Source organism: Gorilla gorilla, chromosome 10, assembly GCF_029281585.2.
Source record: "Gorilla gorilla gorilla isolate KB3781 chromosome 10, NHGRI_mGorGor1-v2.1_pri, whole genome shotgun sequence".
NCBI lineage: Eukaryota > Metazoa > Chordata > Mammalia > Primates > Hominidae > Gorilla > Gorilla gorilla.
The window spans coordinates 117,501,225-117,525,979 of record NC_073234.2 but is presented as its reverse complement, the minus strand read 5'-3'; the positions used below and the strand labels follow the sequence as shown (position 1 = coordinate 117,525,979).

General features: G+C 36.1%; 1 protein-coding gene across 2 annotated transcripts in view; it reads left to right on the top strand.

Moving 5' to 3' along the window:
- The window catches only part of NUP37 (nucleoporin 37), a 45,900-nt gene extending 24,142 nt beyond the window's left edge, over positions 1–21,758 (top strand). For both annotated transcript variants that reach the window (XM_004053773.4, XM_055358809.2), the window contains exons 6-10: positions 10,097–10,187; positions 18,423–18,604; positions 19,078–19,128; positions 20,849–20,942; positions 21,480–21,758. In XM_004053773.4, coding sequence (XP_004053821.1) covers positions 10,097–10,187; positions 18,423–18,604; positions 19,078–19,128; positions 20,849–20,942; positions 21,480–21,593 — 532 coding nt within the window. In that variant the 3' untranslated portion in view covers positions 21,594–21,758. The remainder of the gene's footprint in view (positions 1–10,096; positions 10,188–18,422; positions 18,605–19,077; positions 19,129–20,848; positions 20,943–21,479) is intronic.
- Positions 21,759–24,755: the final 2,997 nt, after the last annotated feature.

Genomic DNA, 24,755 nt, shown 5'->3' with positions numbered 1-24,755 from the left:
ATATAAGTACAGAAAATTATTATCGTCCCTTAATTTTATGATATATTCTATAAAAGGAAAACAAAGAGAATAATAATGCATTGTGTATAAGCTCAGATAAGAACTACATATGAAGACATAGATAGTCTTTGTTCTTCTTTACAACGAGTAAGACTAGATATCAGAAAAATAAGATAACATGAAAATGTAAGGCAGAGGCAAGGCAGTCAAGTTGCACAGTTGTAGGGATTTATGAGTTGTGTAGAGTATAATGTAAATAGTGCCATCTGGAGTTCTACAGTGTCATAGCCCTGAGCAGATCTACAGTTTTAGGATAAAAGCTCATGTTAGTAGTAATACAATGAAATTAAATCTCATAAGAGAAGTAGGGAAATACAGGTAATCAAAATAGGAATAACATAGCAAGATAAATCGTAGGATGTCAAGTTGAAAAAGTAAGATAATATTCTTGCAATACTTTCTGTATGAAAAGTATGAAAAGTATATATCTTGATGAATAAATATGTATTTTTATAAAAAAGGTGCCATTAGTGAAACAAAAAGCAAGCGTCTGATAGATGTGTTTAATAAAAGAAATTCCCAAGTAAAGCATGGGGTTGCTAGTCATTCAGCCTCATATTCTACACCATTTTCTTTATGATCCCTCATCATGTCTACCATATGCAGATGCACTCACATGCATATACATGTATATATAAAAATATATATGCACACATATATACACAGGTTGATAAAAATACTGATGCTTTATGTGTGTGTTTGTATATGCATATGCACAGAAAAATATAAATGTGTTCATAGTTATGACCTAGTGTCATTGAAAGAAGGCTAAAATTATTACAGTATTTGAGAGGTAAAGAAGTGCATATTCATTTAGAAAAAATTATTATCTCCTCCTCCAAAAGAAGGTAAAACTGTCATTTAAGTATTTAGTGGGTTAAGCTTATTATTTTTTAAAACTCACTAATACAGAACATCTCATTCCCAGTCATTGCCAAATAACAGATGTTCTTGTATATTAGAAACAGTACCATTCTGTAAGAACAAGTCAGATCAACAAGTATTTATTAAACACATTTAGTATACCCAATATTTAGTACTTTGGGGGATACAAAAGAAATACAAGACCTAGTACTCACTGTAACTGCAAAGGATATCAGTAGTAAATTCCATCCCTCCTCCTCATCCCTCAGTAATCTTTTAAAATATTAGATAAAAGTTTATGGTGAAAGAAAACTGACTTCTAGAAACCAGGGAATTTTTAGTTTAATAAAATATAGGTGTGCATATAATGTGCCATTCACTTTCTCTATAAAACATGAAATATTTGTAGTTGTCATGTTCTAACTGGGATCATTTTTTAAAAGAATGAGAGAAGGGTGGCATATAAAAAATAAAGAATAAGATATTGGAATGTAACCAAATCACTGTATAAAGGAATACTAAATTACCTAAGCTATTCACTAAGCCAGTAATATAGTTGTTTAAAAAATGTTGCAAGAGGAAAAATGATTTTTATCAAATTTGTTCTGTGTACCACATGCAAGCTATGTGTTTTTCATATTACCTTTGTTGATGTACATTTGAAAGTCTTTAAGATCCATAATTAAGATGGAGTGTTCTTCCTCCACCCCCACCCCAATTGAGATCACAAAATATGCAGTGTACCTAAAAATAGTCCTTGTGGGAAACAGCAAAAAGGAAACTGAGAGCCTTCTGAAGGTAGGCCAATGAACCATTCTTTGGAAAGTAATCCACGTCTGGGAGTGCATAAACCATGCCCAGGTACAAAGTATAATCAGAAAATTTACATGATTTATTATACTGTTATAGTTAAAATTCAGGAAAAGTTCCCTGCTTGTCTTCTAAAACTCACTCTAATTTTTTCTAACATTTTGAATCAAGATCAGTAATTGCATAGTTCTAACAAGAGCCTTGAGAATGGGATAAAATGGACACTTTGTGTTGAGTGTGGCAATACTTTAGCTCCAGTGATGGAACATAGAGATTCTTTGTCTTTAAAAGAACTCTCCAAAAATTATACTAAAACCCATTTATCACTTTTGCAGACATTTTTAAATTCAATGCAGTGAAATAGGGTGTTAATGAAAGATTGTAATAGAGTAGAAGTCAGTAAAAAGTGATGAAAACATTTTCTAAAACTTGACATGATCATTTACTGGTAAAATCACTCTCTAGTAGCCGATACTTTGTTCTTTTCTGTATGCCCTTGTAGATGAAATACAAAACAAGTGCTTAATAAAATATATCACCAAATCAGTGACTACAGTAATTTAAGCTTGCTTTATGTGGCCCTCATGTGGTTACAGTAAGTGGATTATAAAATGGGAATCATATCCATAAACAGTTTCCAGATTTTGAAAGACCATTGATGTGAATGATAAAGGAGTACTTTCCCTTATTGATAGCTTTAGTATTCAGCATATAGTCAAATTTTAAGTTGTAAAGTTTATCAAAATTTTTCTTGGAAAAAATGAAATGCTAATATTTCCTGGGTAGTGTTACTGTTGCTTGTGTTAAGGCTTATGTTAGTTAAAGAAAAAGCCCTTCTACTCTGAATTCCTTAAAGATGAAATCATTACCCATGGTCTGTTTGAAAACTACCATATGGTATTTCTTTGCAGTTGAGAGTTTAATTTTTGAAGTTTATTTTTAAATGTGACAAAATTTCTCACAATTTCCATCCTTCAAAAATTTATCTGTCTGTATAAGTTAAATGAGATGTTAATAATTCTCCTCTGAGACAGCCTCAGTTTCCTATCTCTGTGATAATAAATTGTAGTTTCTGCTCAATTTGTTTACAATTACAAGAAATCAAAATGAAGCAACAGCATACAAATTGATAAAATTTTTATCCTCCCCAAAGCTTCATGAAGATGTATAACAGAATAAATTTTGTGTGGTGTAGTTTATTAGTGTTCTGTATGAAACAGGGTACCTCCTTCCTTCTCTCTCCACCCTCAAAGTACATGCAGTCTTTATTATCAACTCTGATTTTGACATATTATTTTCAGTTACTGAAGAGTAAAATAATAAGCCTGTACAATTATCTCATTTTTGCCCTTTTAATTCTTGCTCTGAAGTCAGTAAAACTTCTAATAATAATCTTTTATCATTAGTACTGCTAGTACATTAAGACTACTACTGCTACAACTACTACTTGCTCAGTAGTCTCAAGTATTAAAAAAAGAATTAAAAAAAAAAAAAGAATTAATCTAATCTTATTTTCTAAATATATTTGGACACACACACTGAAAGTACCCTTTACAAAATTCTTCCAACTATCCTGCTATTTTGTTGTCTCCACCTTTAAGGCTTTTGCCTAGCTCTCAAAGTTCTCCATAGTCTCAACCATAAACTGACAAAACTTTATTTACCAACTCTAACCTACCATACCCACTGTAAAGATTTGTCCATCTAATCTCTAGATTTGGGCTTTCAGTTACATGGTTCCCCACCTCTGAACTCCTTTTGCACTTAAAACCAAATATTTTAGCACTGAATTCTTTTGCAAAATGTTTCACTTTCTAATTGTGTGCTCATTTGCTAAGGAAATACACCACGACTTACCCTTCTTTGAATCATCTATAACCTGATTAACTTAGTAATTGATTGATTGGAACTAAGAGAAAATCCTAGTTTTGCTCTCACAAGCTCAGTGGAAAATATGTTTCTTGTCTAAGAATGTTGAGTGTCCCTTTCCTGTACCAGTGACATTGTAAAGTGCCTGCTAATCCTTATAACTACATCTCTGTATTACTTTGTTCTTTTCTTTCTTGTTTAATTAATCAATACACAGATTCATGTGATCTAGTCATGTCTTTTAGAAAGATTGTGGTTCATATTTTTTGCTTTACCAGCTAGGGCCAAATGGATACAGATGTGTCATTTAATGTCATCCATTCCTTCTTTTGTGTTGTCAAAAAACATTTGGTAGTAGAAATTCCCTTCTGCGATGAATTTCCTAGCAAACAATGAGCTGCCAAAAATGTTAAAAATGGAGAATGAACAAATAAACAGAATATTACAGAATATTCCTGTTGAATCCTCGGACAGAACATCTTTCTTTATTAACTGTCCATTTAAAAGACCTTTGAGAATATCTAGGATATCCCCAGTATGCCAACACCCAATTTATGGGACCTTTTTGTTAATTTATTGGGACAATAACATTTAAATACCATATGGTAGGGATACTTAATGTTCTGCTGAAAAGCACTCGGCCTGAAATGAAGCAATAATTATAGCAGTAAAATACTAAAAGTAAAATAAGCATAATTCATAATCTTAGATCTGAATAGCTCTCTATCCCATCATCACAGCTAAATCTAAGAGTTCTATTTAGGACCACAATGTCAGGAGGGATGGGGATGTTAATTATAATTATCATTCAAATTGGATGAAAACTGTCATTTTATTTCACTTGAGGAGTGATGCTTTACTTACCCAGTGCCCTTGATTTGGTTTATTGGCACCTTAATATGTCAGCACATAACTTTCCCATAAAAGCTTTTCCTTTTAAATTTCCCTTGCAAACATTTAAATATGTACATATGTATGTTAATATAGATCCTAGGTTTTGGCCAAGGTCATTAAACCTGATAACATTTATTCTATACTTTTATGCTTTGAGAAATGGTCTATCATCTTTTCATATGCTTAATTATGTGTATTATGAATGAAGGCTGTGGGTTTTGTTTTGTTTTTTTTTTGTTTTGTTTTGTTTTTTGTTTGTTTGTTTTTTGAGACGGAGTCTCTCACTCTGTTTCCCGGGCTGGAGTACAGTGGCAAAATCTCAGCTCACTGCAACCTCCGCCTCCCAGATTCAAGCAGTTCTCCTGCCTCAGCCTCCCGAGTAGCTGGGATTACAGGCGTCTGCCACCATGCCCAGCTAATTTTTGTGTTTTTAGTAGAGTCAGGGTTTCACCATATTGGTCAGGCTGGTCTCGAACTCCTGACCTCAGGTGATCCGCCTGCCTCAGCCTCCCAAAGTGTTGGGATTACAGGCATGAGCCACAGTGCCTGGCCGGCTGTGAGCTTTTAAAGCATTTCTCTTTCTGTGATGCACCACTGTCCTGAAAAGTGTGCTTCCGTGGTTATAACTGACTTTGCAATAGTAATAATTTTGGAAATATTAAAACCTGAATTTTCAAATTTTGAATTTTTTTCTTTTATAGTAGAAATCCTGTTGTCTGACGTGGTCTAGACCAAAAGTTTCTTAGATAACAAAAAGTCAGTAAACTCAGGAAATCATTTTAAAAGAATGCCTACCTGCCTTATTTTAATATACAACCCATGTATATTAAAAACCATTTGCCAGTCTTTTGATATTAGGCCAGTGCTTTTTTTTCTTAGGTTATGAGTCCATTGATTGTCTTGGGACCACTTTTTTGGCATGAACCACAACCAAAATACAATGTCTTCAATGAAAATAACACTTAGAAAAGCAGTCTTAATTCAGAATACATCTAGATTTTTATTTTTATTATTTAATCTTTTAAAACTGTCACACATACCTAATATGAGTGAGTTTTTTTTCTTTTAGAAACTTAACCTTTAGTTAGTTGGCATTGACTTAGTTTCATTGAAATAGCTTTCACATTCATATTTTGTCAGTTTATGTAATATTATGTAATTACATTAATAAGCATGGGTTTACATCCCATACAACCAGTGGTTTGCTAAGCAAAGAAGCTATATTCCCTCTTCATACACATACAACAAATGCACATGTGGGCATACTAGAAAATAGCCTTCTCATTCTTGGCACTTCTGTAGGGGGAAAAAAGAAAAATCTGTCAGAGTCAGTTCAGAGAGATTCTACTGTACACCGTGTTTACCACATTTTAAAACTTAGGCACATTTGTCCATACATAGATACTGCAAATAAAACGCAAAAAAAAAAAAAGACGAGTTGAGAAATGTACCTTACAAAATAAGACCACCTGAAAAGCTGTACCTATTACCATTCATATAAATGATTAAGACTGTTTTTGTCAGAAAATGAGAGAAAGTTTTGGCTTTTTCCACTGGTAATTAAATATGAGAGGGGAAAAGGAAATATGAGGTGCAGCCAACTTGGAAAGCTATTTGATGATAACTACCTGCTAAAGTTGAATATATTTGTAAGCTGTGATCCAGCAATTCCATGCCTAGGTATGTACCCAGCAGGTGTGTGTGTGTGTATGTGATCGTATGTGGGTATCTATATTCACTAAAAGACATGTGCAAGACGGCTTACAGCAGCATTCTTGGTGATGACCAAAAATTGGAAACAACCTAAATGTCTGTCAGGAGTAGAATGAATATATATGTTGTTGTGTACTGAATTAATTGAAGACTGTATAAGGCGTTAAGAAAAAACAAATTGAGGAGCGCCTCTGCCCGGCCACCTCATCTGGGAAGTGAGGAGCGCCTCTGCCCGGCCGCCTCGTCTGGGAAGTGAGGAGCGCCTCTGCCCTGCCGCCCTTCGTCTGGGAGGTGAGGAGCGCCTCTGCCCGGCCACCCCTTCTAGGAAGTGAGGAGCGCCTCTGCCCGGCTGCCCCGTCTGGGAAGTGAGGAGCGCCTCTGCCCGGCCGCCCCGTCTGGGAAGTGAGGAGCGCCTCTGCCTGGCCGCCCCATCTGGGATGTGAGGAGCGCCTCTGCCTGGCCACTGCAATCTCGCAAGTGTGAAATGACAGCCTTTCTGCAGGTGTACCCAACAACTCCGAAGAGACAGCAACCATCGAGAACAGGCCATGATGACGATGGCAGTTTTGTCGAAAAGAAAAGGGGGAAATGTGGCGAAAAGAAAGATCAGATTGTTACTGTGTCTGTGTAGAAAGAAGTAGACATAGGAGACCCCATTTTGTTCTGTACTAAGAAAAATTCTTCTGCCTTGGGATGCTGTTAATCTATAACCTTACCCCCAACCCCGTGCTCTCTGAAACATGTGCTGTGTCAACTCAGGGTTAAATGGATTAAGGGTGGTGCAAGATGTGCTTTGTTAAACAGATGCTGGAAGGCAGCATGCTCGTTAAGAGTCATCACCACTTCCTAATCTCAAGTACCCAGGGACACAAACACTGCGGAAGGCCGCAGGGACCTCTGCCTAGGAAAACCAGAGACCTTTGTTCACGTGTTTATCTGCTGACCTTCTCTCCACTATTATCCTATGACCCTGCCACATCCCCCTCTCCGAGAAACACCCAAGAATGTTCAATAAATACTAAAAAAAAAAAAAAATACAAAAATGAAAAAAACAAAAACAAATTACAACAACATGCAACAAATGGTGGTAAATCTCACAAAACCTAATGATGAGTAAAAGAAGTCAGACCAAGAAAATGCGTACCATATGAAAATGGACATCATTTTTATGATGTTCAAAAATAGGCAAAAGTAAGCAATAACATTTGAAGTCAGAATAGTGGGTACCTTTTGTGAGACAGTAAGGAAGTATGAGTAGAAGGGAGCGCAAGACAACTTTTGGAGTCTTGGAAATACTCTGTTTCTTGATTTAGGTGCCATTCTTTTTGAGTGTATTCTCTCTGAATTGTACATTTAAGATTTGTGTATTTTTATTATATATGGTATACTTCAAAAATTTTATCCAAAAAAAGTGACTATCTCATGTAAGTAATATTAACCAGATGAGCTATATAGTAAAGACACAGAAAAATGAGCTGAGCTCCATAAAAGGATTTGAGAAGGGCTTAATTAAGGAATCTATCAAAAAGGAAAATAAGACTTAACAACTTAAATTGTGCCATCTGTAGCTAATTTAGTTAGGATAACTAGTTTCAGCCCAATTTGTTGTATTTTACATACTTACTACTTGGATTGTGTAACCACTAAGAATTATTGAATAAGCATATAATTATAAACCATAAATCATTTTATCCCAATCCCTTGAAAACTAATCTGGATCACCCTCCTCATTTTTAAGTCAGGTTTTTGTTTGTTTGTTTGTTTTCTTAAATGTCAGGTTCTGTTCAGGATAAAATACTGGTTAAAAATTAGGTAAAACTTTGGTTCATTGGACAGGAATACACTTCATTAACTGACCAGTTTTTATTTAATATTTTTATCCATATTTTCTACCTCTTTTGTTTCCTTCATTTGAAAGAAAAAAATCATGAAAATATTTTGGAATTTATTTACTCAATTTATATAATAGCCAACAAAACAAATACATATTAGAATAAGATCAAAAGAATGGAGGTTTTAAACCATCCTCTCATGGGACTTGCTGAATTTTCAAGACAAATTTGTACTATTTCAGTAGTGGTTAAAATACATGCTAGCCCAACACTTTATTTTGCAGAAAGCAATAGAGAAGAAATACTTGATCAGTTGCCATAATTAATAATCTAATTCATCGTGGGGAGTGAAACACAGTTGCATAAACCCCTGCTAAATGTGATTTCTCTCTTCAATTAAATTGTAATTGTCTCCCTTGTATAATAAATACAGATGAAAAGTATTGATTTGGCAAGAGAACAGTATGCTTCTAAATTGTTTAATCATTAAGATAATCATTTTGAAAAACATCTGTGTTCATTTGTATGTAACTATGATATTTCAAGATTTAGAGACCCAATAATTTCTACAAGGAAGAAGAATATTTGAAGTAATGTGTTTTGGCACAGAATAGTAGCATTGTCCAATACATACTCTACTTTCTTTGAAATAAATTTTTGCCTACACATTGAAAATAAATTCCTCAAATTGGTTAAACCTGTTTGGTTTAACCTCATTGGTTCCCTAATGAGATATGAACTATAAAACCTAGAAGAAAAATTCCAATGAATGAGTTCAGTTCTTTTTTTATTGTTGGTTTTTGTTGTTGTTTTGAGACAGGGTCTCTGTCACCCAGGCTGGAGTGCAGAGGTGCAAACGTGGCACATTGTAGCCTCCACCTCCTGTGCTCAAGCAATCCTCCCACGTCAGCCTGCCATTTTAGCCTCCCAAGTAATAGCTGGGGCTACAAGCGTGCATCACTATGCCTGGCCAATTTTTATGTGTTTTGTAGAGACGAAGTTTCACTGTATTTGCCAGGCTGGTGTTGAACTCCTGGGCTCAAGCGATCCTTCTGTCTCAGCCTCCCAAAGTGCTGGGATTACAGGCATGAGCCATGGCACCCAGTCAAGTTCAGTTCTTAAGGATCAGAATTATATGTGCACTTTGCCAGCCTCCCACCGACTTCTGTCACCGGCTGTACTCTGTGCCATACTCTGTGCCAGTGCAATGTAACAGTGGCTGAGTATGGAGAATGAGCAGTGGGTGAGGGATAGCATTCTCACAACATGGTGCCATGACTGAGATTTCTGAGTCTTGATCTCCCTCTGCAATGGTAAAGCAATTGAAATGGAGAGCCATGTTGGTGAGTAACCTGGTCCTTGTTACTGTGGATTTGTAACTACTGAGGAAAGAGAGAACAGGAAGAACCAAATGCCTCTTTCAACCCAGCTTTAATCGTCAACCATGGCCAGCTTGGGGAGAGAAAACTGGAAAAGTAAGCCAAATTACAAAAGGTATAAATAGGAAGTAGCCACTGGGTTGGAATCCTAAAGGTAGAAGGAATAAGCAGTATGGAAGATGGCCATGTTGCTAAATTTACATAACTTCATATTAGCTTCTCTGTATGTTGTTTTGAAAATAAAAATACTCGGCTTGCATGCGTGTATGTGTTTGTAAGCACCCCAGTAGTAATTATCGTCAGTTGAAATGACTACTGAAGTAGTCAGACAACCTGATTAGTGACCTAGAAACCTCAAGATTTTGCCCACAAAATAAAGAGTATATAAATAATTTAATTTGATTACCATGTAAAAGTGTTGCTGTGATAGATTAATTAGAGGGAAAATGTGTGGACTCTTTTGTCCATGATTGAGTATGGTAAAATTTAAATTCTTCATACTACTTTCATATTACTTAAAAGTGGCGTTATAATTTTCTTTAAAAGATATACATTAAGTACAAATGTCTGCCTTATAATCTGTAGTTAATAGCTTTGAATAAATTCATGGAAATTTAATTTTTTAGTAATGATATATCAAGAACAATTAACATTATACTGTTATTCTTTTATTAGGATTTGGAACTTGGAAGGAGTGCAAACAGCTCATTTTGTTCTTCATTCTCCTGGCATGAGTGTGTGCTGGCATCCTGAGGAGACTTTTAAGGTTATTATTTATAATTTAACTCTCTTATCAAATTGAAAAGACTTATAGAGATATAAGACATCACATACATAGAGGAGAAAGATCAATGATTTTTCCCATCTCAGAGGTACTAATCAGCACAAAGGCATTTGGATTAGTCTAGAAACCTGTACTGTAGAAGTTTCTCTATAATTGTTAAGGTTTTTATTTGACAGCCATCATCCATAAATGGCATTTATTCAAACTACACTTTTCCTGACCTTTAGTGGATTTCAGTGTAAAAACTGGTGTTCCAACAATCTAGTAGCAGTAGGCAGGGATTTTTTTGTTTTGGTTTTTCGTTTGTTTTTGTTTTTGTTTTTTTTAGACAGGGTCTCACTGTGTCACCCAGGTTGGAGTGCAGTGGTGTGATCTTGGCTCATTGCAGCCTCCACCTCCCAGGCTCAAGTGATCCTCTCACCTCAGCCTCCTGAGTAGCTGGGACTATAGGCACATGCTACCACACCTGGCTAATTTTTTTGTATCTTTGGTAGGGCTGAGGTTTCGCCATGTTACCCAGGGTGCTCTCAAACTCCTGAGCTCAGATGATCCGCTCATCTCAGCCTCACAAAGTGCTGGGACTACAGGCATGAGCCACCATGCCTGGCCCAGTAGGCAGTTTTTTGTTTGTTTGTTTGTTTGTTGTTTGTTTGTTTTAAGTTATATCATCCACGCTTGTGAGCCCTGCTGTGTGAACAAAAAACATTAGTCGCATAAGGCAAATTTGTCTTAGCTACAGTAGTGTTCAATTCCTATTCAAGATAGAGCTTTCTAAAATACTAAAAATACACTACAAGTTCTTATTATCAACTACCCTTAATGCTGATTCATTGGGAAGATAGGAGCCATTAAACAAGAATTCTCTCATTTGCCAGTATCTTCTCTTGGTCATCACTGTAGTTATTGTATGTTTCCCTAGAATCTGAGAAGTTACTACAATCATCTTTCTTAAAGTTAACTCTTCATCTGTTCTCTGAAGTTCATGGTAGTTCCTTAGGCTCCCACAGTCCTCTAATGTCTTCATACTTTTTTTTTTGAGACAGAGCCTGGCTGTCACCCAGGCTGGAGTGCAATGGCACAATTAACCAACCTTTAATCTGGTAGTTACCAAGCATGGCCCCAAGTTTCATTTCCAGTAACTCTAGCATTCGTCATTCACTGCAACCTTCGTATGCCGGGCTCAGGTGATCCTCCCATCTCAGCCTCCCGAGTAGCTGGGACTATAGGCACGCACCACTACACTCGGCTAATTTTTGTATTTTTTGTAGAAACAGAGTTTCACCATGTTACCCAAGCTGGTTTCAAACTCCTTGTCTCAAGCGATCTGCCCACCTCAGCCTCCCATATTGCTGGGACTACAGTTGTGAGCCACCGTACCGGCCATCTCCATGCTTTTTCTCTGTTGATTCTGTTCTGTCCTCAAGTTTGCATGAGAAGATAAGTTTCATTAATCATAACAAGCACGTAGTGCTTACATACGACAGGCCCATAGTCAGCATTTCATGTATGTTAGCTTATTTATTCCTCGTGGGAACATGAGATAGGCACTGTGATTATCCCCATTTTACAGATAAGGAAACCAAGGCGCAGAGAAATTAAATAAATTATCCAAGGTCACACAGCTGCTAAGTGGAAGAATAGGTATTTGAACATATGCCTCCCAGCTCCATAGGTCTTGCTCTTAAAAATTCCCTTTTTCCACCTCCCCTTTAATTTTAAACTATCTTCATCACACCTTTTATTTCTAAATGTTTGAATCCATCACTTGTACCTTTTAACTTCATTTTGTCTTTTCCCATCCCTTGGTCTAACACCATAATCTCAGTCAGTCTCCACTACTGTCTCACAAGGTACCAGGGATATTTTCAACACATCCCATGGCTTTTTCCTTCATTCTTATTCTCCAGCCAGTGTTTTACACTGCTGATCACCTCCTTCTTGAAACTGCTAGTTTGATTTTTAAAGCCGCATTATCTGAGTCCTCTTGAGCAACTTTGCGTATATGTTCCCTTTTTCTTTATACTCTGCCAACTTTTCTTTCACCATATATTTGTGAATTGCTTCAAGGGTTAATTGTCACTACACTGTACCCTTTATTGTAATAGGGAATAAAAGAATGAATAAAGTCCTTAGTATACTGATGTATAAGTGAGAAAAAACATGTAAATACAGCAACACAAATAAGTTTTAGAATCAAAAAATCTATTAAGTAGAATGATGACATAAAGAAGGATTAACCAAATCTTCTCACAGCTTTCACAGAGGAGATAATCCCCAGACTGTATCTAAGTGTGTGCTCTGAACCCTGGGATTTCATGGAAATTTGTTCCAGGCCCATTGAGTCTTTCATCAGTAGAATTATACTCTGCATATGTGCATGAGTGAAATGTTCTAACGTTTTAAATTGATTTATTTCTGAGTCCAGTTCCTAAATTTTGTTTTATGCCTACATTTCTCCCTGAGAGCAGTGAGTCTACTTAAAACACACAGTTTCTACCAAAATGTTAATATCACCACATATAACTACAATAAACTGCTTTTTAAAAACTATGACCTGCATGACAAATGAGAACATTTATTACAACTTCTATCTCAAAACTTACATCTTAATGCTTAATTTCTTGCTGTTATTTTTTATCTCTTTCTTCCATATGCTTTAACTTAATTTCTGTTTTTTCTCCTACATATCATTAAAATTCCACCTTGCCCCATCTCATTTCTTTTATGATGTTTCCATGACTTCAGAATGTTTGAAAATCCCTGTTCTAAATCACATAAACTCAGAATCCTAAAATCATCTGTAATTCTTCTTTCCCTATACACAAACTATTCCAGGTCTTTTAATTTTTCCTTCATTTTCACTAACTCTAGCATTCTTCTCTTCATTAAGGTGCATTCTCCCCCTTTCTTTTCTCATGCCTAACTTGCCAAGCCTTAGCTTGTTTCTAAAGTCTTTGGCTCTTTACTCTTTGATTCTTCTTGCCTACTAGACTAAGAGTCTTAGAATATCAGTTTCATCCTATCACTGCTAAACTCAGAAACCTAGAATACAGAGAAGTGGTTAAGAGTGTGGACTCTTGAATTAACTGCCTGGAGTCAGATCCCAGTTTCACCACTTACTAGCTGTGTGATCTCTGACAAGTTACTTAAACTTTCTCTGTCTTCACTTCATCTTATAAAATGGATACATAAGATTAAATGTGCTAACGTGTAAAATCCTTTAAAAAGCACATAGTAAGCACTCAGTCAATTTTAGCTGCTGGGCATTGTTGGTACTATTATTGCAGCGATAACAAGCCTAATGGCTTTCAGTGCTCTGCCATACGTTTTCAGTCATTTACAGTGCTCTACAGTCGTTTCAGTGCTCTGCAAGCCCAGAATTGTTAGCCTCTTATGCTTGGCCTTGATGAAAATAAGGCAGCTAGAGAAGAGAGAGATGAGTTCATGATTACCTATCTCATAGAATTCTTATGAAAATCCCAAGAGATATAAACCATAAAAAAGCCATAAGATCAGGAAAACACAAAACAAATGGCTAGAATTTAACAGTTAGTAAAATATACAAAAGTCAAGAGACCTCCAAAAACTAAGCTCCCAAATCCAATAAGACTCAATAGGAGCTAGGATTTCAATGCATACTAATAACAGGACCAAGGATTCAGGATGTCACGGGATCAAAGAATTGGGACTGAGGACATCTCAGTCTCTGACCCTAAGAAAAAAGAGGTTAAAGAGTAGCTAAATGTGGCCGGGAGCAGTGGCTCATGCCTGTAATCCCAGCACTTTGGGAGGCCGAGACAGGTGGATCACTTGAGCTCAGTAGTTGGAGACCAGCCTGGGCAACATGGTGAAACCTCATCTCTCATCTCTACTAAAAATGCAAACATTAGCCAGGTGTGGTGCTCGACCGTAGTCCCAGCTACTCTGGAGGCTCAGGTGGGAGGATTGTTCATGCCAGAGAGGTTAAGGGTGCAGTGAGCACTTCAGCCTGGGCAACAGAATGAGACTCTGTCTCAAAAAAAAAAAATAGCTAAATGAAATAGGTTTAACAGTCAACATTTGTTGAATGCTTTCTATTTTCCAGGGACTGTACTAAGTACTTGACATGTATTCTCACTTAATCCCCACAAAACACTGCAGAGACAGTAGTAGTATTGTATTTTGTAGATGAGAAAACCAAAGCACCAAAAGTTCAAGCATTTTGCCCAAGGTCACACAGTGACAGATTTGAACTCAATCTGGTTCAAATACGACAATGTTCTGTGCCACTTAAAGTATTTCCACCTTGGAAATTCACAGTGCATAGTATTGTTTATACTTCTGAAAATTCCTAAAGGAAAAATTCCCCCTGTAGCATTTTTAGATTCAGCTACTCCCAAACTTACTTGACTTTTCTACCCTATCTGTTCTTATCACCCAAAAAAAGATTTAGTGTCATAATTGAGCACAGTTACACAGACAGTAAATAACAAAAATCTTTGTTAGAACTGAGTTTTGACTTTAATAATAGCCAATGTTTTTTGAGTGCCTGCTTTGTGCCAAAACAGTTCTAAGTGCTTTATATTTACTAACTCATACCGTTCTCCCAATAGTCCTATCAAGTAGATACTCTTATTAGCCCCTTCTTAGTGATAAGAACCCGAAACACAGAAAGGTAAGCCGTTTGCCCAAGATCTTACAGCTCCTGAAGGCAGAGCTGGGCCCCATCCAGGCAGTCTGGCCATAGAGGCTGCACACCCGCTTACCATGCTTCATTGTTCATTGCCCCTACTACCTTCGGACCAGGCTCAGGTAGACTTAGCCCTTCCATAGTCCATAAGTTATACCTGAAATTCTCAAGATCTTTCAAGTCACTCTTAAAATATCAAATATTTTTACTAGGTCCTGGTGAATTTTCCTCGATCTCTTACCTTTTCTGATCCTTCCCCACTGCATACTATAGCACACTAGACCACTCACCAGTCTTCAGCAGCCTAGCCTTGTAGCAAGGAACATGTGTGCACTGTAAACAGACCTGGATTCAAATCCAGGCTCCATCATGGGCTAGGGTTGATACCTTGTACAAGTTACGTGAATCACTTTGAGCCTCGGTCTCATCTGAAAAATGGGATTAACGATAGTAATTTCCTCATACAGTGGTTTAGGGGATTAAATAAAGCAGACATGTAAAGCTCTTACCCCAGTGTTATACTTGTTTTTGTTGTGTTTGTCATTGACCTCATTGTACTTATTGTTAGTAGCATTAGTATTATCTTAACATTTGCCTGTTCTTAAAGAATCATTTTTGTTTTCTTTTGTTTTGTTTTTGAGGCAGGGTCTCACTCTGTGGCCCAGGCTGGATGCAGTGGGACAATCATAGTTCACTGCAGTTTCTATTTCCCAGGCTCAAGTGGTCCTCCTGCCTCAGCCTCCTGAGTATCTGGGACTATAAGTGCTTGCCACCTCGCCTGGCTAATAAGAATAATTTCAAATTCCACTTCTTCTATTAAGAATACTGTAATTCCAAACATTGTCTATATTCTGAAATAATTCCTTTTTGTACTCTAGAGCATTTTGCCTTAAATTATTGTCTGATTTTTTCATAATTCTCTTTTCTAGATAGAAAGTTTCTTGAGATCAAGGATTATGTCCTTTATCTTTGACTTCTGTTGGAATTAATACAGTGTTTTGTGTATGTATGTATACAGTAGATCTTCATTATTCACAGATTTTGTATTTTTGAATTTCCCTCCTCACTAAACTTTATTTGTAACCCCAAAATCAATGCTCATAGCACTTCTTTAGTCACAGACATATGCAGGGAGCACAGAACAACAAAAAGTTTGAGTCCGCTTATGTGCACTTGCTCACCTAAAATTGAACAAGGTGAACTCTGGCTTCTTATTTTAGCTTTCATACTGTAAATATGTGTCTTTTCCTCATCAGTTTAGTGCCACATTTTTAACATTTTTGTACTTTTTGTGGATAATTTTACTGTGTAAAATTTTACTGTGTAAAATCATCCCCAAGCACAGTAATGTAGTGCTGGCTAGTGTTCTAAGTGCAAGAAGGCTGTGATGTGCCTTATGAAGAAAATAAATGTGTTAGGTAAGCTTTGTTTAGGCATGAGTTATAGTGCTGTTCATGGTGAGGTCTATATTAATGAATCAGTGTATATTAAGTAAGATATCTTTAAAAAGAAGCACAATTTTTAAAAGCTACGTAATGATCAGTCATCAAAAAGGCTGGCAGGGAACCTAACTGTATTTCCCCAGTGGTTCAGTATTCACTAATTGAGTGTTTGCAGCAACTTTATAACAATAAACTACCATGAATAATGAAATTGACTATCCATGTGTGTGTGTATAACATAGATGCTCAGTAAAAGCCTGTTAGATGAATAATAGAATAAATGATGTTTTATGTGTTTAGGAAAGTACAAAAGTACGTTCTTAAAGAACAGTCACATTTTAGCCATACAGTAACTTTTTGAATCTGATATAATTATCCTCCGTTTTACAGATATGAAAGATAACTCCAGGTCACTCAACAGGTTTAAATGGTACAGCTCAGGAGTTTTGATGCCAAATCCCACATTCTTGCCAATCTACCACTACTACTTACACCCTCAAGGATTTTTCAACTTAATAGAACCAGAATTAAAAGAACACTGCTTAAAAGTAAGAACTTTACAGAGATGTAGAGAGTGGAAAAGCATTTTATTCAGGCATCAACTACTCATGCACTTAGATACTCATAGCAATCTCATACCTTATCTCCCACAGATGGGTATACCAATGCCATGATTCCTTGAGATTAAGAAAAATTTTTTCACATTTTATTATTTTGTAAAATTGGAATTTATATTATAATTAATTTGTGCATTTGATAAAGTATTTCACACATAAAACTTATCAGTGTATTAAACATCTTAAGTCACTGGTATCTTAGAATAAAGGAAATAGTGAAGTAGTAGCTACTATTTTTTGAGTGGGTGGCTACTATTTGTCAAGCATTACATTGAGGTACTTTACCCACATTACTATTTAATCATCACAACAATCCTGCGGCCATTCTTATCCTCCCATCTCCATTTTAGAAATGAGAAAGCTGCCAGTCACATGGCAGTCACTCAGCTTATAAGTGAAGGAAGCGGTGTGTCTGTGCTCTTTAACTATGCTGCCCTGCCTTCCATTCTAGAAACAAACTTCAGTTGCATAAGTATGTATAACACATAAATGTCTGTCTCTCTTGAGAGATACATACTTAGCTATTCTTTCTAGACAATATAACTAACATAACTTAAAAGTAACTTTTCCCAGAAGGAATTGTTAAATTGATCTCTTCTTCTTAGTGACCGCACATCATCACTTAAAATTCTACCAAATCTCAAATCTTTTTTTTTTTTTTTTAAAGACGGAATTTCGCTCTTGTTGCCCCGGCTAGAGTGCCGTGGCACGATCTCGGCCCACTGCAACCTCTGCCTCTCAGATTCAAGCAGTTCTGCCTCAGCCTCCCGAGTAGCTAGGATTACGCACATGCCACCACAACCGGCTAATTTTTTTTTTTTTTTTTTAGTAGAGATGGGGTTTCACCATGTTGGCCAGGCTGATCTCGAACTCCTGACCTCAAGTGATCTGCCCGCCTCAGCCTCCCAAAGTGCTGGGATTACATGCGTGAGCCACCACACCCGGCCAAATCTTGAATTGTTTATCTTGCCAGTTTTCTCTAAGGTTTTTTATATTCTCTAGAGATTTTTACATAGCCTCTTCCTTTACATTTGATCTTCCATTTGTAATATAGGTTGAGGATCCTTATCTGACATTCTTGGAACAAGAAGGGTTTCAGATTTTGGAATTTTTTGCATTTTGTAATATTTGCATATACATGAGATATCTTGGGAATGGGACCTAAGTCTAAACATGAAATTCATTTATGTTTCATGTATACCTTATACACATGACCTGAAGATAATTTTATATAACTTTTTTTAATAATTTTGTGCATGAAACAAAGTTTGTGTTAAGTGCTTATATGTGGAATTTTTCACTTGTGGTATCATGTTAGCACTCAAAAAGTTTTAGTTTTTGGAGCATTGCAGATTTTCAGATGAGGAATGCTCAACCTGTATATTGCAAATGTTTACATTTTACCGTACAACAGTGAATCTCTGCTTACACTTCAGGTATAGTTAGTGAGATAAGTGATTGAGTTTCTTTTTATTTTTCTGTCTTACAGCTAATGGTTGCAGAGAAGAATGGAACAATCCGGTTTTATGATCTTTTGGCCCAACAGGCTATTTTATCTCTTGAATCAGAACAAGTGCCATTAATGTCAGCACACTGGTGCTTAAAAAACACCTTCAAAGTTGGAGCCGTTGCAGGAAATGATTGGTTAATTTGGGATATTACTCGGTCCAGGTACTTTCTTGATATGTTTGTCTATTACACAAAAAAAAGGCAGTAACTGTTGCTAAATGATCCACTCGTCCATCCTGTTATACCTGAGACTACGCTGTCAAGCGAAAGCAAGTCTCTCCTGTAGAAGGCCAGAGCTATGGCTTTTTATATAACATAAACTTGCTATGCAGATTTACTCTGGGAGTAACCCAGAAAGGACAGTGCAAAAGAGGAAATCTTGGATCTGTGCAATGTTTACTTATATTGGAAAATAAGAAAAACACCGACCCTGTTGCATGATGGTTCCCTGCAGTGGTTCTAAGTCATGTCTTTATTGTATTTCATCTGTTTTAACTGATTGCTTGTTTAGGATTTATTATAGTTTAAACACATTGGACATTCTGTCCTATAAAGAGAAAATAACCGTTTAAACCTTAAGTTCACCCACTTGAGTTTAACACATAATTCATAAAATGCAAAATATTATCTTTTAGTTATCCTCAAAATAAGAGACCTGTTCACATGGATCGAGCCTGCTTATTCAGGTAATGTACCGTTTTTGTTGGAGTTGTGATTTGATCTTTTGACGTTGCTGTGCCACCACTGGGATACTTTTGTAGTTCTCTTCTTTGCACTGGGTTTTTTTTTCCCTGATTGTTTTATAAGTGGTTATTTACTTTCCCAACTAAGTCATTGCCTTTGTCTTTTGGTCTAGACAAGGAGTTGATTTGTTTTCCAAATATTTTCTTTACACAGAAAAACATGTAACCACTCCACCACTACCACCCCAACAATTTGGAATATATTATGCTTCCTGATTGTTCTGTGCTGTTAAGGATGTAAATGTAGGGGAGCCCATGTTCATGTATATAAACTTTATTATTATGTGTTAAATGAAACCATGCTAGATAGTATATCTCAGCGACATGTTTTTGCTTTTCACTTAAATTAACATACATGTCTACCTTGTTCATTTTCATAATACTCCATTGTATAGTGTGGTCATTAAGCCATTATTTCTGCTTTTTAAGTAACAGCAAAACCAAATAAGAGACTAAAACCAGTGAAATTTTATTATATGCTATATTCCAATATATTGGGGATATAAAATATCCCCAATAAAGTTGTAGAACTTAAGGATACCATTATTGAGAATAAAATACATTCGACTAAATGTAAGAATGCCATGGATCGTTAAGATACATCCTGACTTCAGAGGTGTGTGAACAAATATACACCAATGAGCAAGTATCCATCAGTTTTAAAATCAATGAGCTATGGTACTTATAAGTCTAGAGGAGGTAGTCTCAGGGCTTGTTGAGCAGCTCATCAATGTCATCAAGAGCTCAGACCCTTTTCGTCCTTTCCCTCTGCTATTCTCAATGTCAAGGATTGGGACTTGTTGCTTCATAGTTACAAGATGGCTATGAGAGTTCCAGACATAAGAGAAGTACTCCATTTGCCAAACAATTAAACAAAAAAAAAGTAAGAGGAGAAGAAGGAACCCTCTCCTTTTATGGGAGATTGCTATGACTGCCTTAAACTAATTATGTCTCATCCCCTAGGGGTAGGACACACTGTGCCCTGAACAAAGTTAGGCTTCACTTAGCATGGAAAAGGGGCAGAATGGCTGTCATATTTGATGCCTTATTTGTTTCTTCTACCACACTGTTACCCCTTTGGTTGTGAAAAAAAGGATTGTATCAACCTTGTGTAACTTTGGAACTTAATGAAATGACACAAAATAAGCACTTCATAAAACTTAAAGTATGAGAAAATATTTATGGAATATTTTCCTGGAATTCCCGGTCTAATTGTAAAGACATATTAACAAATTTAGGATTATTAAAATCACTGGTTTTATACAAAAAGAAACCTGTTTCTGGCTAGGTGCTGTGGCTCACACCTATAATCCCAGCACTTCAGGAGACCAAGGCAGGAGGATCACTTGAGGCCAGGAGTTTGAGACCTGCCTGGGCAAGATAGCCAGACCCCATTCCTACAAAAAACAAAAAATTAAAACTTACCTGGGCATCGTAGTACACACCTGTAGTCCTAGCTACTAGGGAGGCTGAGGTGGGAAGATCACTTGAGCCCAGGAATTTGAGGCTACAGTGAGTTTTGTTAGCACTTCTGCACTCCAGCCTGGGTGACAGAGCAAGACCCTGTCTCTTAAAAAAAAAGAAAAAGAGAAAACCCGCTTCAGAAAAGCTTGTCGTTATCCATAGGATACGATACTTAATTTTACGCTTCCTTATTTCTTAGGTGGTCCACAATTAGTGAAAATCTGTTTGCAACCACTGGTTATCCTGGCAAAATGGCAAGCCAGTTTCAAATTCATCATTTAGGACACCCTCAGGTAATGTGGAAATGTTTTGTAACATATGTGCTTTTTTTTTTTAATTTGTGTTTTTGACTTTTCCACTCGTAGCCCCAAATTTGTAATTTGTTGACTAAAGACATTTATGTTTGTTATCTGCTTAAATTGCAAGAAAAGGTGGTTCATTTGTTTTTGTTTTTTGTGTGGTTTTTTTTTTTGATGTTTACATTACCAGTGACAACAGGTTTTTTTGGCCAGTATTCATATAAGAAGCTTTTTATTTCTTCTGTCACTTTTATATTTTCTTCTTTATTTAAATACATTAATTTTGCTTGTTTGGTTGGTGTAGACTGCAAAAATGGAGTCTGGGCTGTACCAGTTATTCATAGATGGATTGTATCCCATGTTCCAGCTGCATATCAATAATGTGTATTTCACCTGTAAGGGAGCATATTTTTAAATTTTGTTTATGCTACAAAGATAAATTATCAATGCATTTCATATTTTTGAAAGTCATTTTTATTTATTAATTTTGGGGACTTACTGTGCTTCTTTAATTCTTCACATATTTTATAGCCCATCCTCATGGGTTCTGTAGCTGTTGGATCTGGACTGTCCTGGCATCGAACTCTCCCTCTGTGTGTAATTGGAGGAGACCACAAGCTGTTGTTTTGGGTGACTGAAGTATAAAGTGTTTTCTGTACCTTAGATTCACAAACTTTGTATTTTTAGTACATATTTTGAAGAATTTCTATAGTACATATTTTGAAGAATTTTTATATCAAATATACCGTATACTTTAGAAAATGTCTCAGTTGCTTTTATTAAATAAAATGTTGATGGTTTGAAAAATTATTTTTCTACTCTGTTCTCTGTGTGTCTGTATATATATATTTTTAATCTTATAAAATCTTATTGACTCAGCAGCTCACCTCCAGAGAAGAGATGACTAAGGAAAAATAATGCTTTTGAGTTTATCAAAAAAGGAGTATTTGAAGTGTATCCTGTTTTCTATACTTTGAGTATATGCTGTTTTTCTAATTCTCAGGGACACATTTATCAAAAGAGAAAAAAAGCCCAGGTGCAATGGCTCACACTTGTAATCCCAACACTTTGGGAGGCTGAAGGGAGTGGATCACTTGAGGTGAGGAGTTCAAGACCAACCTGGCCAACATAGTGAAACCCTATCTCTACTAAAAAAATAAAAATAAAAAAATTAGCCAAGCATGGTTTGGAAGACTGAGGCAGGAGAATCACTTGAACCTGGAAGGCAGAGGTTACAGTGAGCCAAGATCGTGCCGCTTCACTGCAGCCTGGGCGACAGAGCGAGACTATCTCAAAAGAAAAAAATCCAAGGAGAAAAAAATATCTTAGGGTATTCTGGAAGTGGTTGTTGAGTATATATATGTGTATGTGTATGTGTACTCAATTTAATGTAAAAAATTGTTTTCAGTTTCTTAAATATGTGATTGATTATATTGCTCAACCCTGTTTATTATACGCAGATTCCTTTGGACTAGGTGTTCTAACAGTCTTAGAACATCTGATATATGGGATCAAAAGTTACCTTGAAAAATGACTTCTAGTGTATACCTTTAACAGCCTCCTTTTTATGAATCTTCACTGTTCTTACCAAGAAACTTAAGTGTTTTTGAGATGGGACCTATTGGCAATGGAACTGTGTTCACCCTCTCAAAGATCATTAAAATCAACTTTATCTAAGACAGCTGTATCACATTTTTGGGATACATCATAGTACAGTCAGAAGCATATAAAATTATGGTTCTGCTTGTCAGTCACATACAGAATTCAATACATTTTGACAAACTGCCCATTCCTGCAAGTTAATGCCCTTTTTGAAGCTTCATTTCCTCTTGTAAAGTACAGATAGAAATCATTGTTTTGTGGAGTTGCTGTAAAGATTAAATAAAGGTGAATGAAAATACCTAGTATGTGTCTGTCACATGGTTCAGAGATGTATAGAAATTATTTATTTCAGAGATGAGTAGGTCTTATTTTTGAGGTTTTAGAGATTTATGTTTAATGCCAGTAAATATTTTTTACTCCAGTTTTCTATTGGTAAGGTGTCTTAAAATAATTGTAGAATTAAGAACATTATATTTTTAAGAGATAGGAGAATGTTCCAGGTAATTAAAAGAAAGGATTCAGTGAAATTTTATAATCATGTAGATGTTTGGGTTCAACTTTTACATGCCTTAAAGTACAGATGAAAAATTTCATAGCAATTTCCTAGTCAATTTTTTAATACAGTTAAATATTATAACCAAATGATATAAATTGTTTTGTTTACCCCTTCATAAGATTTTGAACTAACAAAGGAAAAAGCAAAGAGCAAGGAATTTTGACATGGTTCTCTTTAAGAATCTCTGTGATGGGGCAAGGATTCCTAAAAGCATCAGGATAGCCAAAGGGCTATCAATAGTGACTCTTACAAGAATTTGTCATTTCAGGATATGTCCAAGAAATATAAAAATCATCTCTAAGGCCAGTGTATTCAAAAATTGTTGTCATATACTTAGAAAAATTGATGTATGAAGTGGGTGGGTTTTATTTAGGGATGGAAATTAGGGAGATGATTATGTTGGGCTTGGGTATATAAGAAATGGATTCTCTGGAATAAGGGCTTAACCAAAATATAAAAGTTGTCTGATGAAATTACCCAGTAGGGCTGGGCGCGGTGGCTCATGCCTGTAATCCCAACACTTCGGGAGGCCGAGGTGGGCGGATCACTTGAGGTCAGGAGTTCGAAACCAGCCTGGCCAACATGTTGAAACCCCACCTCTACTAAAAATACAAAAACAAAATTAGCAGGACGTGATGGCGCATGCCTGTGATCCCAGCTACTTGGGAGGCTGAGGCATGAGAATCGCTTGAACCCTGGAGGCAGAGGTGGTGGTGTGCCAAGATCACACCACTGCACTTTAGCCTGGGTGACAGAGCAAGACTCCATCTCAAAAAAAAAAAAAAAAAAATACCCAATAGAACTTCTTTTAGTAGGGGAAGCTGTGTTGGGGAAAGATAACTCATGATGATTGTATACTGTTATGCCAAAAAGAGGCAGGAAGTGTTATCCTCAGAAGAAAATAGTGATTCCATTTGTGAATTAATACAGTGACTGTAAGATAAGACATTCTCAAGAAATGAGAGGGTTGCCTTTACCTGTTAGTTTCAGGAGTGAAATGTACTTTATCCTATGTAAGCACTGAGAACTCTAACCTCTTTTTCTTTCTTTAGATCTTAAAAGTAGGCTACAGGACCATGTTCCAACTTATACTTTGTTGTTAAACTTTATTGTGTTTAATTATTTTAAAATCGTATAATGTTTTTTTCTTAGTAAACTTTGTTCTTCGAAATATATTTAAATTACACTAAGACAGGAGGAAGTATTTATGAGGAATTAGTTATTGGTCATCACTTCTAATTCCTGATGATAATATGAGATATTTCACATTGTGTGTATGTCCCAGTTTTAGTTTTTCCATGTTTGTTTATAAATATGTCTAAGATGGTTTTTCTTCTGTTGAAATTTAAGTTTTCCTCAGGATTGCTTCACTTAAAACATCAAAGAGAAAAAAGTTGTACTTATGTTCTAAAACTTGTATTATTTAGGACTATTGAAGCAAAAGTCAGGATATCACAAAGCTGCAAGATGTCAGAGCTAAATCCTACATTTTCAGAATGATGGGATCATAAGTCCCGTTTCATTTTTATGATTTGGCTTCTACGTTGTGAATATTTCAAAATCTCTCCCATGCCAAAACACAAAATCACACACCCATGCACTCCAATGTGTTTCTTACTTTGGTAATTTGTGACTACATATTGACACTG